This window comes from Carassius carassius, chromosome 28 (assembly GCF_963082965.1).
Source record: "Carassius carassius chromosome 28, fCarCar2.1, whole genome shotgun sequence".
NCBI classification, from domain to species: domain Eukaryota; kingdom Metazoa; phylum Chordata; class Actinopteri; order Cypriniformes; family Cyprinidae; genus Carassius; species Carassius carassius.
Genome location: NC_081782.1, coordinates 16,006,281 through 16,024,369, shown reverse-complemented (window position 1 = coordinate 16,024,369; position 18,089 = coordinate 16,006,281). Strand labels below are relative to the sequence as shown.

General features: G+C 33.9%; 1 protein-coding gene across 3 annotated transcripts in view; it reads left to right on the top strand.

The window, feature by feature from the left end:
- The first annotated feature begins 1,860 nt into the window (after positions 1 to 1,860).
- The window catches only part of cadm1b (cell adhesion molecule 1b), a 187,742-nt gene continuing 171,513 nt past the window's right edge, over positions 1,861 to 18,089 (top strand). For all 3 annotated transcript variants that reach the window (XM_059514589.1, XM_059514590.1, XM_059514588.1), the window contains exon 1: positions 1,861 to 2,003. In XM_059514589.1, the coding sequence (XP_059370572.1) occupies positions 1,928 to 2,003 (76 nt within the window). In that variant the 5' untranslated portion in view covers positions 1,861 to 1,927. The remainder of the gene's footprint in view (positions 2,004 to 18,089) is intronic.

Here is an 18,089-nt window from a genome sequence, read left to right as displayed (position 1 = left end):
CAGCCTTTTCAAGCTCCTTTTATAGGTTGGGCCACACCCGTTTCGGCGGGAAGTGGCAAGAAGGGCGCAAAGCACCCTTATTTGTCTGATGTTGCATCAGCCTGCGCTCGATAGGCTGTGCAGTTGCCGCAGAATAAGCCAATGAGCGAACGAGCCGTCTCGCCTATGGCTGTGTACTGCTGCAAATGCGCTTTACAAAAATACAAAATTAAGGATAATTTTTGCTTCAGTATTTCGTGAAAAGAGACTTTTCCCGTAGCGTCTTAGCTAAGACGCAGTACTCGTTCGCTCTTCTAGAGAGAACCGAGGTTACGTTTAGTAACCGAGTACGTTTTACAATATTATTTTAATTGTAGTAAATTAGTTCGGCCAAAAATTTTAACTGGCTGAAAATGTACTCACCCTCAGGTCTTCCAAGACCAGTTTGCTTATTCATCGGAACAAAGCTGAAGGAATGCAGCATTGCATCATTTGTTCAACAATGGAAATAAATGGGTGATAAAATAACATCACAATAATCCACAAGTAACCCACATGACTCTAGTCCATCAATTAATGCTTCATCAATTAGATAAGGCAAAAATGTTTGTAATAAACAAATCCACCATTTTTAACCTTAAACCATTTCAAATTTAAATTTTTAGTTGAACTATTCATTTAATTATCTTAATTTTCCTTGAGCTTTGTAGGATGAAGGTAAAATTGATTAGGCTATGTTAATAAATTAGCAAATAGCTCAACAAAATACAAATTGTGCTTAATATATATATATATTTATTTGGGAATCACCTGTCACAATCAACTGTAATTATTCTATTACAGTTAACCGTAGTAGTATATATGCAAAATTTAATGTAAACTGTCACCAAATTGTAGAGAAGACATTTCAAATAAATTTAGACTAACGGTCAGCTCCACCAAAGAAAGTGAAATGCAGGATGGAGTTAGTTTGCATTTTGCTAACTTAAGATGACTGACGGATTAATTCAATGGAATGCAACAAAATGATTGCACTCATAAATCACTGCAAATACTCATACACAGATGGATGAGTATTCTGTGTGATTTATGGGTGGGCAGCTGGACAACTTCAATGACATCGCTGTATTTTGCTGTGCCATTTTCTTATGTGCTTATTTTTGTTCTTCTTTTAAAAGCTTTCTACGTTTATTGTGTCTGGGTCTCTATTTCAAATATGGTTTTGTCTTAATATGCCATAATGGTGAGGAGCTAATGGAACAACATTTTAAATATCACATCTGATCTCGTGTTGTGTTGAGGCTGCTCTGCCTCGCTCATGAACATAGGGGGCGCTGTTTGTGTGTGAAAAACTGTGATCCGATCGAGAAAGGCTTAATTCACACACAAATACACACACACACCGCCCAAAGTATTCATTTTGTTCAAATGAAAGCACAATTTTTTTAAATATTGTAAATCCATTCTAAGCTAATTTGTTTTTATGAATTATGAGCAACATAGATTTATATTTAGATAGATAGATAGATAGATAGATAGATAGATAGATAGATAGATAGATAGATAGATAGATAGATAGATAGATGATTAAAAATGTATTAAAAGTTTATTAAGAACTTTATGTTAGCGTTCTGATAATCCTGTTAGGGTTTGTTTTGTTTTAGTGACTTATCGACTGACTGTACACCTTCACGTAAATCTAAAGAATATAATGGGAAAATTCAATAAAAGTAATAATTCGCGCAGTTTGAAAGAAAAAGACGCTTTCTGTAATTGACAGGAGACATGTTTGCAGTAGAATTGCATAGCCTACTGTGCGCTCGCGCTCGTCGGTGTCTGCGTGCGTGCGCGCGCGCGCGTATGTACTCCCTCCCGATTCTCCGCATCTCATGATCCTGCGAGCGTCTCTAGGTGATTTAGCGCCGCCAGTCTGAAGCAGGTGTTCAACATGGCGATCTCGGGACTCGGAACTCACTCTATTTCACTCTTTTTCTACGTGATTTTCGCAACGTTTCTGCATAAAGGTAAGACAAGTTGAGTATGTATGAAAGCTTATGTTTTGTATCGAAGCGAGAGCAGTGCGTAAAAAATATATGTAACACTTGCGCGCGGCAGTGATGCTGTGCGCTCGCAGTACATGCACTTCTCTCGAAGCTTTCATAGTTTATCTGCAACTGTCTACATGGTAAAAGCTATCACGTGAGAAGTTCTTCGTCACGTTTGACTGTTCTGGATGGTGTTTTTTGGTTGTTTAGCTGGAGAAAAGTACGGTACCCTTGTGTTGCTGATGAGAGGGACGCAAGTCTCACAACCAGAAGTCCGTATTACATGCTGGTGATCTGAAAGCGGTTAAACGAATAGAAAAAAGTCCTTATGTGTTTTTAATGCACATGTTTAACGCAGATTTTAAACAAAAAGCGCACATATTGCAGAATAACAGCACAACTGCATTGACTTTATGGATTGACATTGCGCGCACTTGTCTAATATGTCTCTAAACATATACAGATTATCTTTAGTTCTCTCTGAAATCTTATACTTGCATTGTCATTTTGTCGAGTGGTTTAATGTGGTGTTGTTGTTAAAAAGACTGTTTTCAGCTTCATTTTTGGTAGTTTTCCTGGCTTACATGGCAAACGCTCCTGTGTTAGATGGAGCACGCTGTGAGAATCGTTTATGGCAAGCTGTTTTAACATTTATAGTTTTTTGCTAGCTAAAAATCTACTGTTATTAGAATTTATTTCAGTTAATAATACAATTGTAACTACAATCTTTTATTGGCACAACTATTCATTGGATACTAGACATCCCAGTTCTGACAAGTATAGATTTCATATTGAGTACTGTCGGGATCTGTACCCTAAGTGCCCTTACAAAAATTAACAATGGTTTTACTACAAATAAAGCCAAAAAAAAAAAAAAAAACAGAACCAAAACCATGGTTAATCTTTTAGTTAAACCATGGTGACCACAAATTAACAATGGTTTTGCTACACTAACCATAGTTTAATCATGGTATTTGTAGTAGAACTGTGGTTATACAAATGATTATCAATGCGCCAAAAATCCATAGTTACTAAACTTTTATTATAATAAAAAAGATAGGTTAATTTTGGGGTGGTTCAGATATCAACTTTTTACAGTACTTCTGGCTAGTAGTATTAGTTGGTACAAGTGCTTGTTCCGGGTTTTACTTGTGCTTATTTCTTATTTAGATAACCGGTATATCCAAAAGTTCTGGTATATCCAAAAAGCAATTAACCATAAATTAGTAGTAGTTATCCAAAAGCTACTATCATCTATTCCAGTTTGGCTAGCATTTATTAGATACTAGTAACTATTCACAAAACAATAATATATATCCCAATTGTCAAGGTCAGAATTTATAGTCCAATCATTATTATATTAACTACTGAAAAACACTTTAGGAAAACTAGAATAGATACTAGCTAAAATATTGCTATACTGTTTGAATAGCGAAAGGTAACATAAAGAATTATTAGTGCCTAATGAATAGTTAGTTGTAATGTTGGTTGAATGTTGAAATAGTAGTGGAAAATTAAGTTTAGCTGTATCTGAGCCACTGGTAGCCCAAGTAGTCATTATCTGGAAAGTGATTAGTGGCAAAGGAACAAGCACTAGTGAAATTTCCATTACATTTATTAGATGCATTTATTCTTAGTGACATACAGAGGGGGAGGAACATAGCAATTCATTAAAAATCCAGTAGTTTTCATAATACACAATGCCAGGTTTATTAAATAGATTAGGAAGCAGGAAAAGTAGAAATGCAAAAACCGAAAAAGAAAATGTCACTATTGAATTACTTGCTAGTAATAATAATAATAGTAATAATAGAAAATACTATTCTACACCAGTATACTATACTAATAACAAAAATAAACACTAGTTAGCTTAAAGGAATAAATGTTCAAATGGCTTGCCGCAATAGATCTGCTTGCCTCCAATCCATCAACAGGTTTTCCGCAAGATATTGGCTTTTTATTCTGTGTTCTGGGAATGAGATTGTTGTATTCTGATAGAATTGAGTTATTCTTTATAGTCCTGTTTTTTAAAATATTTTATTTTGAGTGATTATTTTGTGCGTTACCCTATTTATTCACTGCTAAAAACCCCTTTGTAATAGACGTTTGTGGATGGCGCAGCCTGTATTAACAACAGAGGCTTTTCTGTGTGTGAATGATGCTTTTGTCTGAGGCAAGAGGTATATATAGGTTTTCCTTTAGGAGACTTCAAAGCCACTTGTCTTCCTGGAAGTGCTCTTGAATCCTCATATAACCACCTAGAATATTGTGTAATGCAATACATGCTATTTTCTGACTGGATTTTTCTCATCCATCCATCCATTCTGTATATACTTACAGGTAGTTGAAAGATGAAATACTTTGGGGAAGATGATTTATCATGCGTTGTAGCATGCTAAAATCCATCTAAACAGCATGTTTTTGTTACTACTTGCAGCTGTTTTGAGCATGTTTATCGAGCATCAACTATTTTACATATATATTTTCTTTCATATATATTTATATATACAACTTTTAATCTTGATGAAAAAAGCTCATGGTCTTGCTCTACATTATCTCCCCAACACATAAATTCTAGAAAGCAGCAAGTCATCGTTGTTCAACAGGCAGACTGCAGTTAACAGCGATAAGCTGACAGGAGAACTGCATTGGCTTGAGAGGGAATATATATTCTCTTAGAAGAAATAATAGAGATAATAACAATTCTGATATGGGACAATTCTTACTGGCAAACAATACTTTTGTAATGAGATGGGATATTCATGTAAATTGCTTCATGTCAAGGGTAATTTTCAGTCTGCGTGACTCACAGGTAGAGTTTCCATCAGTGCGAGGAGCTCGAGTTGTAAATATTAGAAACACACTGCAGCTTTTGCATAATTCACGATGCCCCGTGATGAATGCTATGGAAGATGAATGGTCTGACACTCCCCACAACAATCAGCGCTAACTTAAACCCCTCTAAAATCAAACGAGAAACCTTGCGAAACATACCCGCAGAGAAAAGACTAATGCCCATATATGACACTTGCTCATATATGACAGAGGAGCTGCATTGAAAGTCATTTGATGGGAAATTTCTGCAGTCTTCTGCTGAGATTGTCACGTATTTGTTTCTCCTGCATTCCAGCAAACTGTTGATCGGCAGTGAATTAAAACGTTTTACCCTTGGTGCATTAATTTTCTAAGATAGTTTGTTGAAATTATTTTCTTTTCTATTTAAAGCGAAGAATTTATAGCTCATTAGATTTACATTATCCCTGCTTAATAAGCCTTGTGCCAATTGCTAAATAATGCACAGCACTACATTATGCTCCTACCAGATGCTAAAATTGCCAAGATGGAAAAGTGAGATAACTTTGCGTAGAAGTGAAGATGATGATGATATGCCATGAGAAAATGATGTTGCCCAGTACAATTATGAGATTTTTTTTTTTTTTTTTTTTTTGCAATGTCATTAAGGAACTTGAATCAGAATAACCGCATCTCGCATCAAAGGAGTCTTTTTCAGATGAAGTTCAAAGCATGCTTTAAAGTTATATAATTTTGGAAGCTCAACAATTCTGCTTCATTTTGTGTTTGTGTATTTCAGCAAATAGACCGACCATATTTGAATACGAGTCCGCAATCTGTTAGTTGACTCCATTGGGGTTATTACATATTGCTCATCCACTTATGTAACTTCACAACAGAAGCCTCTCTAGTGAGTCAACACACAAGTACAGGGGCTGATGTGAAGCACTACGAAGACCTCTCCTGTCTTAGTTTTCTGTTTATACCTCTGTATTACTAAACATCAGAGCTGAAGTATCCTCTTGTCGGTGCTAGACGGGGAGGAAAATGATGCTTGAAGCCGATAGACTATCACTTCTGTAGGACAGATACCAGTTGAGCGCTATGCAGCAGCACACAGTCAATTAGTGGTAACAGATTGAAGGAAGCCCCAGTGGAGAGAGAATGCTTCATTCATGACACTGCTGGAGTAATGAGAGTGGAATATGATGAGGGGAGGGGGTTTCTGTCTTCTGTGATAAATATTGTCATTGTTCTCATTCTGCCCCGTCTTTCATGGACCGAGCTCATTGTCTGTCCTAGTTGGCAAAATTGTTTTGGCACTGACCATGAAAAAAAAATTTAATTATGTTGTTTTTCAGGGCGCAAAGTGCACCGCTTGCTTGGTTTACCAGCCTCTGAAGAGCTGCAGGAACCTTTGTAGCGTTGCGACACTGCTGACACAATTGACCGGTTTTAAACTCTGCTTGTCATGTTGGGAGGGATTTTGAATTATGCCACCTTTCAAATGTCATTGTTTTGTTTCCAAAGTCTTTATTGTCGGAATTTTATACTTTTTTAATTAAATATACTATTTTATATGCAAGCACATGGACACACACACACACACACACACAAACAATATTATATATATATATATATATATATATATATATATATATATATATATATATTAGGGCTGGTATTGTGTTATTTTAGACACAATGTTGTCTGTTTTGCTCAATTTTGCCAACCAAAATATAAAGACAAATCAGAACTGTTCATCTCCGAGCAACCCACAGCAGCATTTCATTTCTTAATTCACGTTTTGAATGAATTGGGTGAACCATTTGGCGCGTTGAACCATTGGCCATAGTTGCGTTGGATTTGAGGCAGCGCTACACAGACCGATCGGTGTATGGCATCGAAGTACCGCAAAAGTGATTCAAAAGCACAAGGAGACGTATGCTCTTTGTTCTTGCGGTACTTTGATGTCACACACCAATCGATCTGATGGTGATGATCCACTTCAAGTCGAACAAGCCTAATGATTCAATGAACCATTCATAAAGAACCATTTACTTCACTCTTGAATGAATCAGCCATTTGAACGAATCAAACGACTGAATAAATAAATCGATGACTTAATCATTAAGACATTTACCACCACCTACTGGCAGTTTTAGTTGATTATTTAGAGTGTCGTTTCAGTAAAGAAATAATTTCACATTTTCATAGTAATAATAATACGATTACGAAAATAAACTCTTAAAGTTATAGTTCACCCAACCAAAAATGAAAATTCTGTCATCATTTACTCACATGGTCCAAAAGAATATATATCATACATTTTTATCAAACAAACTATTTCTTGCTGAACCTACTTTTTGAAATCTGTTTGATGCTTTGCACCATAGGCGCCGATACCGTGGGTGCTCCGGGGCTCGAGCACCCACGGAAAATGAGCACCCACGTGTGCCAGTGCCAGACAGCCAGTAGGCTACATTTATTTAAAATTAAACATTGCAGTTGGCGCTATGAAGCGTCTGCCACACTGTGATTGGTTATGTTGTTGTCAGTGACAGTGACATAACCAGTCGCATGCATGTTCCATATCCTATCCACCAATCACAGCGTTTCTGAAAATTTCCCATCCCCCACTATACAGTGCCGTGCGAGTATGTAATCATTTACTGCTTTCCGTAATCACTAATCATTAATCAGACTAAAATGGACAGATTTGTTATAAAAAAACTGCACTGAAGATTTCGGTTTATTTTCTACATTTTGCTTTGGTTAGATTAGGTTTAGATTAAGGATTGTTTTCTTATATTTTGTTCTTTCCTTTTCCCATTTTATTGTTTGTTTGTTTACATTTTCACCTTGTACATAGCGCACATTATTATTGTTATTTTACTGGATCTAGTGGCTTTGGCTTTTTGTGAATAAACGTCCAGTATTTTTTTCTTTCAAAGTTTTGTCTGTCATGTTCTTCCACCTCATTTCATACCCAGCAGTACGTTAATATGTAAATGTTACGGTACATTCCCTAGACTCCTTAAAGTTCGTAACAGGGTTTAAATGGGAACATTTTTCTGCTCAAGTATAGGCCTATATACGGTTTAAAAGAGGAAAAGCTAATGGACACAAAAGTAGCCTACTTTTGGACAGAATACGAGTTCTTTGTTAAATACATAAAATAAAAAAATATTTTTTTTAGCCTATATGATTAATGGATTCGAAACCTCAAAGAAAAGCCATGCCACTATCAAAAGAAACCTCGAAACATAAATGAGGTAGACATTCCCAGAAACTCATTATTTTAGTCGCAACAATCGGTTAATGGAAACGCTGTCCTTTCGCAATAGTTTTTTAATCAATATTTACAAAACATTAATTTCCCAAGAAGCTGAACGCATTAGCGGTTACGTGTCAGTTAAACTTTTCATCTCCAATCCTGTTTGTATTTTTGAGAAGTGACGCTGTTGTGTTTGTTTGTATCGGCCGCTGTCCATTAGCCTAAGGTTCTGAAATGCAATATTTTTTGAATAGCCTAGTCTATTTTTTTTATTTTTTAAATGGCGTGCGCCCTTGAGCACCCACGGAGAAAAACATAAATCGGCGCCTATGCTTTGCACAACAATGACTTTACATTATCTTTTCAGAGTAATTTCTCCAAATTTGATGTGCGATTAATTAGATTAATCACCACATCATGTATTCAATTAGATTAAACATTTTTATCACTTACCAGCCCTAATATATGTGTGTGTATATATATATATATATATATATATATACTGTATATATGCACACATCACACACACTACAGTGTAATAAAGATATTGGAAACAAATACTATATATTGTAGTTTGTTACAATTGTTGTTATATAATAATAAATTTGTTGTTATTATATGTATATATTTATTATATTATTTTTTATCATACTTTACAAAAATATTATAATATTTAAATAAAATATAAAATAAATCATAATAAATAATATTGTAAATAATATAAAAAAGATATACATTTCTATGAACACTAAAAACTTTTTTTGTTTTACATAATTTGGCATAATTCTGACTACCTCCATATGTGATTTCATATGTGATGAATAAAAAAAATGAATCACTCCAGGGCACTTGAAATTATAGTGAAAAAAATTATATGGCTTTACATTAAAATGTAAGGCATTGCTTTTAATGTAAAGCCATGTAAATAATTTTTTTTTACATGGCTTTTTCATTTTTTTCACTATAATTTTAAGTGCCTTGGAGTGATTCGTTTTTTGATGAATTTAGAAATCCCACATCCAGAGAGCACAGATTTATGGACTTTATACCCCTGCAGCATTTTTTTTTTGTGCATATTTTTTTTCATATATGCAATAAAAATACATCTTCAAAACTATGTTTACCTATTATAATGATTTATTTTTTCCACACATGTCATTTACTTGTGCATACAAGGTAATAAAATAAGTGAAAATACTTTTTAAAATGTACAATATTTTAAACTTTTGAATATCAGTGACAGAGCATATGTCTCTAACATTTTTGCATTTTTAGTGAAACAGAATTATGAAAATGTCTATTCTGGTGTCAACTTTGCCTTGTGCATTGTAGACCAGGACTAAGTCCAAACTGTTGTAATACCAAATGTAAAATTTTTATGAATACTTTATCATATGCCATAGTTCTTTAAGCACTTTTCGTCCTCTGAAACAACTTTATACAAGCATGAAACTTTCCAACCCTTTCTTTTCAGCCACCTTATGTTTACAATCCATAATGGATAAAATCACATCAGTGTACCCTTTTCTTTTTCTCAATGAGTATCTTTTTTCCCTTGGGGAAAATGTCCCATAATGGAAGCAAAAAAGGTTGTGATTCATGCTGACCTCAAATAATAACACTACAAATCATTTGTGCTCCATCCTTGCACTCCTTATTTCCCAAAAACTCATAAAAACAGATTCCAGTTTCTTCCTATAATGTGCCGATAGGCATGTTTAGAGTCTGTTTACAGCTTGTGTTTGCGATAGACTCTTGAAACATATTTTTATATAGTACGTTTGTCGTGATGACCTACTTCATCTCCCCATGCTTTGAGAGTTGTCGTGAAAAATGTTCAGAAACGTATGAATGGTGACATGCCCCCAAAGCTCAACGAGAGGTGACCCACTTACAAACAGAGCTGCTGATGGAATCTATAAGGTCTCAGCATCATCTCCAGAGACCCCTGCGTTTACTCACTCCCTATTTTTGTTTCATTTTCACCAATGCTAGAGAATGCAGCTTCTCTTCCTCCGTTTCCCTTTAAGCAAAAATTGATCACAGTTTTAGGGTTTTTAATATTTAAACTGGTGAAGTGCGAGCTAGTTAGAAACCACAGTGACATCGTGAATGCGGTCTCGACTGCTGATCGCATCACCATCGATCAGTCGAGACGTAGAGTGGGACTCCAGCTGTCTGAGTAAGAGAGAGTGACCAATCAATAGAACGTACAGATGGCGGCTCAGAGGGGAGGTGCTATTCAATTGAGCTGCTAAATACTTAAGAATGTCAGGACGCTGGATACTCGCAGTGGTTGATCTCATCACCTCGAGCAAAAGAGGTTCTGGGACAGGAACATCTGTCTGCACAGTCATGCTCGCATCCGCTTGTGCTAAATTGGGAACATTGTTGGAAAATGAGTGCCATTGATTTGGGCTGTTAATGGTGGTGCGTGTCATTTTTTGGGGTGTTAAAATCGAAATACGACTGTTTAATACACATACACAATGACAAGTGAGTCAGTTGTTAACCCCCGGTTCAGGAATTATTTTGCCAATTCTGTTTGGTGTTGCTAGCAGTGTTATTTTAGTATTGTTTATACTATTGTAGTTTTTTATTAATATTTTATTTTATTCAAATATGTTGATAACAGAAGCTCATAACGAAATTACTGAAAATTAAAACAGACAAAAATAATTTATTGAAAACAAAAGCAATTCAAAATATAATTTTTATATTAACGTTTAATTAATAGTTATATTTTATTTAATAGTTTTTTTAGTAATTTTATTTATTTGTTTAAAGTGTATTACTGTTAGGTTTTATTTTCTATTTCTATTTCAGTTTTTTTTTTTTTGCCATTTAGTTGTTTTAGTGCTTTTATTTAAACTTAAAATACTTTGACACAGTCGTCAAAGTATTTGATAGCAGATAACAAAGTATTAGATAAAATTAATTTTAATGTAGAAGCATTAGCTCTAAAGCTGTTTTGAAATGCTTTGAAATGTATTTAATTTTCTTTCAGGGAGTTGCCAAGGCAGTTTTTCATCTAATAATCTAATATTTATATTTTTTATTTCAGCTTTATTTTGGTTAATAAAATGTTTGTAATAGTTTTTCTTTTAGTTAACAATAATAACCCTGGTTGCTAGAGCATTGTTTATTTTTACACAGGTTTTTTTTCTCTCCATAATTTTTTTTTTTTTTAATTCTTATTTTATTTTATTTTTAAATATTTTACATATTGATGTAGACGTGTGTCAACACTTAAGTCTTTGTTTTGAAAATCTAAGCTCCTTTTTTTTTGGTCAAGAAGCCTCAGTGGTGCATAAAACAAAGGTTTTAAAAGGTTTAATTTTGCTCAAAAGCTCTGCACTTTCTTTATCCTATTGAGACACGCTATCTTAATTACTGTTGCACAATAGGACTTTAATTTATCATTTGTCACTGTTGAATCAGGACAATGCACCCCGAGCTATCATATTAATTCAGCCGAATCAGCCATCTATTGATCGCCGGTCCAGTGGGAGAAAGGTGTCTGTGTAATGAAGCCCCCTTTGTGGTTGATTGAGGAAAGGCACAGTATCAAATGTGTCAGATTGGATCTCCATATTGGTCTTCAGAATAGCATGATGTTTTTTTTTTTTTTCTTCAATCAGCTTTGCCTGATGCACAGGCGTTTGTTATGAACGACATGCTATTAATGTCACCTCAAAGCATTAAGAGCAAAGCTGAAACCTTGCGCTTGCAGTAGCTATTAAATCTCATATATGAGGTGAAAGCCTGTTTCATCCATTTAAACAGATGTTAACATGATGTAGCTTGTCTCTGTGAAGGTCCCTGAACAATATTCTAGCTCTTTTCACAGGGACGGGTTAATGCAAGAGAACCATTCAGATAATAAGCCCTGGAAGGTGTTGTAGATCAATGGTTCTCAGACAGATTCACTTCATAAACCAGATTTTTACATTATATAAATTATTCAGTGCAGTAGCAAAATTGTATATCATACATAAATGCCCTTAAACTAAATTAAAATAATTAAAATTAATTAATTAGCCTCACCTTTATAGGCATAATAATATGCAAAATTATTACCACAACATAGTGTGAATCTGAGTCATTATAGTTCACTAAATCTAAAACAACAATAAAATAATCATAAACTGAAATATATATATATATATATATATATATATATATATATATATATATATATATATATATATATATATATATATATATATATATATATATATATATACACACACACACTAAAAATGTACTAAAAGTGACAAAAATACTAAGTACATAAATTAAATACTAAATATTAAAACTTTAATTAAAACTAAAATATTAAAAAAAATATTCAATATATTAATAAAATCATTAGTAGTATCTCAGTGATGCTAAAGTAACACTGATGTAAACTTGAAAAAGGTACCTTTTTATTTCTTATTTTTTTTATAAAAAGTATTGCTTTGTTGTGAACAAAAGCTTTTTCTCTACTTTAATTATTATTATTATTATTAGTATTATTAATCCCTGGTGTACATGATCCTCAGAATACACCTCTTTAGTTAAAAACCGTTGTTGTTGATCACAGCAGTAAAGCCTTTCCCTTATTTTAATGATGATAATAACAAATAATGAAAAATGTGACGCGTTACTTAAATCAAGTTTACATTTATATTTTTCCCTTGTGATGAAAGTCAGTGATGATTTCAGAGACGCAGACGGGGTTAAGATACACATCAGGATCTGAACCATCGTGTGTTGGCTTTGGCTTAAAATCACTTTTTCTTTTTTGTATTTATAGTAGTTTACATCTGTACAATAAGAACGTGATCCCTCTCCTCTACACATCAGCTGACAAGTTCGTTAATCATCTGGAGCTGTGATCACTTCACACAATAGCTCCATTTGATTTTAGCGTAACAAGGCCATTGATTTGTGTGAGGCATTTGTGTTATACAAGGACAGGGATGTTATACAGAAATGTAGGTTTTCAGCAACAGCACAATTTGAGTTAATTTGTGGTTTGGCTTTCAAATGTAGTCATTTTTGTGCAACATTTTCTTAGTGGCTTGTAGTTTAGCTTGACTGTAGTTGAAATGCCTTGAATTTCGATTCGATTGTAGGTTTATAAGTATCAGTTTCAGAGTAGCTTCCCCATCTGCTGTTTACATATAGGTGTCCCAAGCGTGGAGCTACAGTGATAGATATGTAACTGGATGACAAGCTTGAGAAACATCAGGAACTAAAGGAGAAGCTAGAAAGAAGGTGACAAGCCAGGGTCCAAGTAGATCCATTGCTGATATGAGCTCTTGGTGCTGTGCTGGAAAATGGTTTTAACAGAAACCAGGAAAAACTTGATATCTCAGTCCAGGAGAGTGCAATCCTAAGAACATCTCTGATACAGAATCCACTTAGCGGGATTAAGGGAAAAAGGCTTGTGGAAGGAGGTTTTCTGGATTGTGTATTTTTTGTTGTTGTTGTTGTTGTTGTAGCATACACCTTTATATGATTATATAGAGGCTCTGTTGAATTCCTGATTTTGATTTGATAGCATGTTAGTAATTTTAGCATGTGAGTAATTTTCTGTCAATGCATGGCTATGGCAAAGAGCAGGACAACTTACAGTGCATTTATAGTGCAGAATTAATTCAAAATCTAAATCTTTTATAACAATATACACTGCTTTTTTCTTTTTTTATTCAGCAAGGATATGTTAAATTGATAAAAAGTGATAGCGAAGACTCACGTTGTTACAAAAGATTTCTGTTTAACCTTTTATTCATCAAAGAATCACAAGTTTCAAATAAATGTTAAGCAGCACAAGAGCTTCTGTTTAATAAATGAGCATATTAGACAGATTTCTAAAAGGTCACGTGAAGCTGAAGACTGAAGTAATAGCTGATGAAAATTCAGCTTTGCCACTACAAGAATAGATTACATTTTGAAGTAAATTAAAGTCGAAAACTGTTATTTTGTATTGTAATAATATTTCACAATATTGCTGCTTTTACTGCATTTTTGATTAAATAAAGCTTAAACCTTAAACTTGAGATACTTTCAAAAATTTTTAGTGTATATGTATGTGTGTGACATTTCCTGAGAAAAATATATAATATAATATAATATAATATAATATAATATAATATAATATAATATAATATAATATAATATAATATAATATAATATAATATAATATAATATAATATAATATAATAATTATAATAAATGTATTTCGAAAAGCTGACATTAAACGGTTTACATTTCTCGAATACATAAAATTATTATTAATTTAAAAATGTTTTTATTTTAAAGCATGAAGATTTCAGCTGTTTGGCAGAAGTAAGATTATCTGAGGCTGTTTCTGAGCTAGATACTTAATTTGTGGAATATGACAGTACTTCTACAAACCTGAAAGTTTTTATATATAAATATATATTTATGGGAACTGTGGTGGAATAATTGTCTTTGGACTGTTATGCATTACCATTTTGAGTGAGAAGTAAATTTTCAATAATTTAGAAGTCTGTCATCAATTATTTCTAACATATGAAACACAGAAGCTTGTAGAAGCAGGGTTTTTCCCCCTAATTAATTTTAATTAAGCAAAGAGTGCTACGATATGAATTGTTGATGTTGCTTAATGATACATAAATATTTGCTGAAGGCATAAAGGTCTGTGTTGGGATAGAAACACACTTGAGACGATGCTTGAGGTGGATAAAGCAGTAAAACTACATTAAAGGGAAAGCATCATGAAGTATTCTTTGGAAGAGAGGGACAACATTTATCCATTTGGCATTTCATTCAAAATAAGTCATAACTAAGTGTGTTGCATTGAGAACTGCAAATGATTCATGCCACATTAACGTTACATTCGGCAACAAGTGTGACGCAGATGCTCAAAAGGCGCTGACTGGCCTTTGTGAAACAATGGTTAATTTCTTCTGACAGGGAAGAGGTTATCTTAGCCTCAGTAATTGGTTTGCTGCCATGGAAGTTGGATTATTTGTAAAACCTCATTCAGCCCCTCACATTTTATCAGTCGTGTGGCACAGACAGAAGAACTGTTGTCTGAAAAAAAGGGAAGGTTATATAAGACGTACTGGAAGTTAGGAAGTCTGCATAGAAGGTTTTACGAACTGAATGATTTTATTTGATTAATTTTGTGAATTAGTTAATTAAGTTTTGTTCATATGTATCTTTTGATAATCGCTTGATAGTAAGTAAATCCTCTTATTTCCAGTGTCAAAACACACATTAAGATAGTTTAAATGTGTATTTTTCAACAGCTCCTCAATTGCAACTGTCTGACCATGAAGAGTTAGATAATTAAAGTTCAACATACTGTACATGGTCATCCAATAACTGGTAATTAAATAATTTGATGAGATTTACCAGCCGTCACAGTTTAAGCATATTTGTTTATTGATGGTCGAACAAGTTATTTGATTTATTTTGTACTCCTTGAATAAAACTATTTTATTTTATTTTATTTACTATAAAGACAATGTCTTAAATCAGTAGCAGTCAGGGTTTTTTTTTTTTTTACATTTATTTATTTATTTATTTTTTGCAATGAAACCAAAGTAATAAGCAGCATTCCGTTTGATATAAAAAGGTTACTGCAATTGTCATCAGTGTGATATGATTTATTCATTATCAGGGGTCTCTACATTTGCTTGCACAAATCACAAAATCTTCCACTTAAAGTTTAATGCACACGCTGGACCTTTGGCTCGTTCTTTATCGGCCTAAATTGGTTAGTTAGTATAGCTATTATTATGATGAATGACATGTTTTAGGTGGCGTGGGATTTCTGTGGTGCAAGGTATTCCTTGTTCAGTGATTATGTATAATTATGCATGATGGTTCCAGAGACACAGGGGGACATCAGCTGCAGACACAATGTATGTTTGTTTTTGTCTCCTGCTATTTGTCTTGTGCGAGTCATTCACCTTCCATTATTCATTATCTCTCTTAACTGACATCAATTCAGTCTCTCCCAGCAAAACATCTGTGTCCTTTTGATCGTTTCATGCGTCCCCGTTCGGGTGCTATCAGAGTTGTACAGTGGTCTAATTATGGTGCATTAAGCCATCACAGTGACATATCAGCTTGTCACCGTATGCAAAGTGGTGTGACGGCACCATTCATTGTTTCTTTTAATAGTTGTCCGAAAAGGCTTGCGAGAGGGCTCGTGTTCTTTCGCAGATGTAATTAGAGCCAGAATTTATGGGACCAATCAGGCTTTCAGTCAAGCACGGCCTATTTGAAGGTGACATCAGGATGTATTGCTCTATGATGTAAACATCCTGTCAGAAACGAGCCGCTCGCCGGCGGGCTGTCAAAACCCTTTTAGAGGGGCTTGTCTCCCTGAGCCTTTTAAATCATTATCAGTCCCACTGGTTGGTTCACATGACGTATAATGTATACATCACACCTAGCCCCCTCATGGTGACTTTGAGTCTGCCAAGTCGGGGAGGGTGGGGTAAGCCAATCTTTGCTTTACTGGCAGGGAGAAACTAGTGGTTAAACAAATAGCCATACAAATTTGGGACGTAGGGGAATGTGATGTCATGTCAAGGGACAGTTTTGGGGAATATATGAGCATTTCATATATATGAGCTATCATTCAAACATGAGAACATTTTATATATATATATATATATATATATATATATATATATATATATATATATATATATATATATATATATATATATATGTATATATATATATATATATATATATATATATGTATATATATATGTATATATATATATATATATATATATATATATATGTATATATATATATATATATATATATATATATATATATATGTATATATATATATATTAAGCATTGATACATTAAAGTGATTGTAAATATATTTTTATATTTCTATGTATATATATTTTTTATTTAAAATATTTAATTATCATTATTTTTTAAACTATATTAATATAAAATATTAAGAAGCACAACTTTCCCATCACAGGAATAAATTACATTTTCTTCATAGCAGATATTTACAGGTGGAGCTGGGGAAGGTAGAGGGTTGCACTGCAACTGCAACACCAAGCACTAGCTGAGTATTGAGTATTTAAATGTTGAGCAGCAAGCTCATTGGCAGCTGACACAGAAACAAACCAATCAGCTGTGTCATGTGAATAATGATGTCATCATGAACCTGCACCATATATATATATATATGGTATATACGTAGGTGTACTGTATACATTTACACCTAAATACATTTGTGTAGCTTTTACCTGCCATGTTTTTAGTGTAAAATCTGCTTATAACTTTGTTAAATCAAGGGGCGACACATCTTACCCCACTTGCACTATATTTCTCAGTGATACAAATGAGATGCTTATTGTTGTAGTGTTCTGTGTTCATTTGAAGGGACGGGACAGTAGGTTAACTGTACGGCATAATGATGCCCGAGCGGCTGATCTCTCCTTTCATGCGTACTTTGTTTTTTCAGGTCGACCTTTTCTGGACAACTCTTATGGGTCCCTCGCAAATTATTCCATGCCAGACTTTCTTTGTGACCCCTGTGTCTTTAGCCTGTTGTTTCTCCGACAGTTTGTGGGCACAAAAAGACAGATAAAAACAGCTAAAATCACATTCAAAATCCTGGGTGGCTCATAATGAATATGTTTTTAAACGTTTTTTTTTTTTTTCTCACAGTGTTTTAGCTTTCTTTACCCTGCCATGTTTGCTTGTGTTTCAAAGAAACAGAATCATTCATGAAGCTGCGTTAAGCGCTTCTCTGAATTCTTGGAGGGCTGTGTAAAATATTCACTAGTGGGATGTACATATATTTCACAAACATCTTATTTTACAGGGCTTTGTTGTTCAAGCATCCCCCTGCCGCTTAAAGATCGTTTGACTCTTGGCTTTATGGATTCTCAAATAAAGCCCATGCCCCAGCCTGACTTCCTTTTGTGGAAAGAGCCCATTATGAGCTAAAACAATGGAGCTGT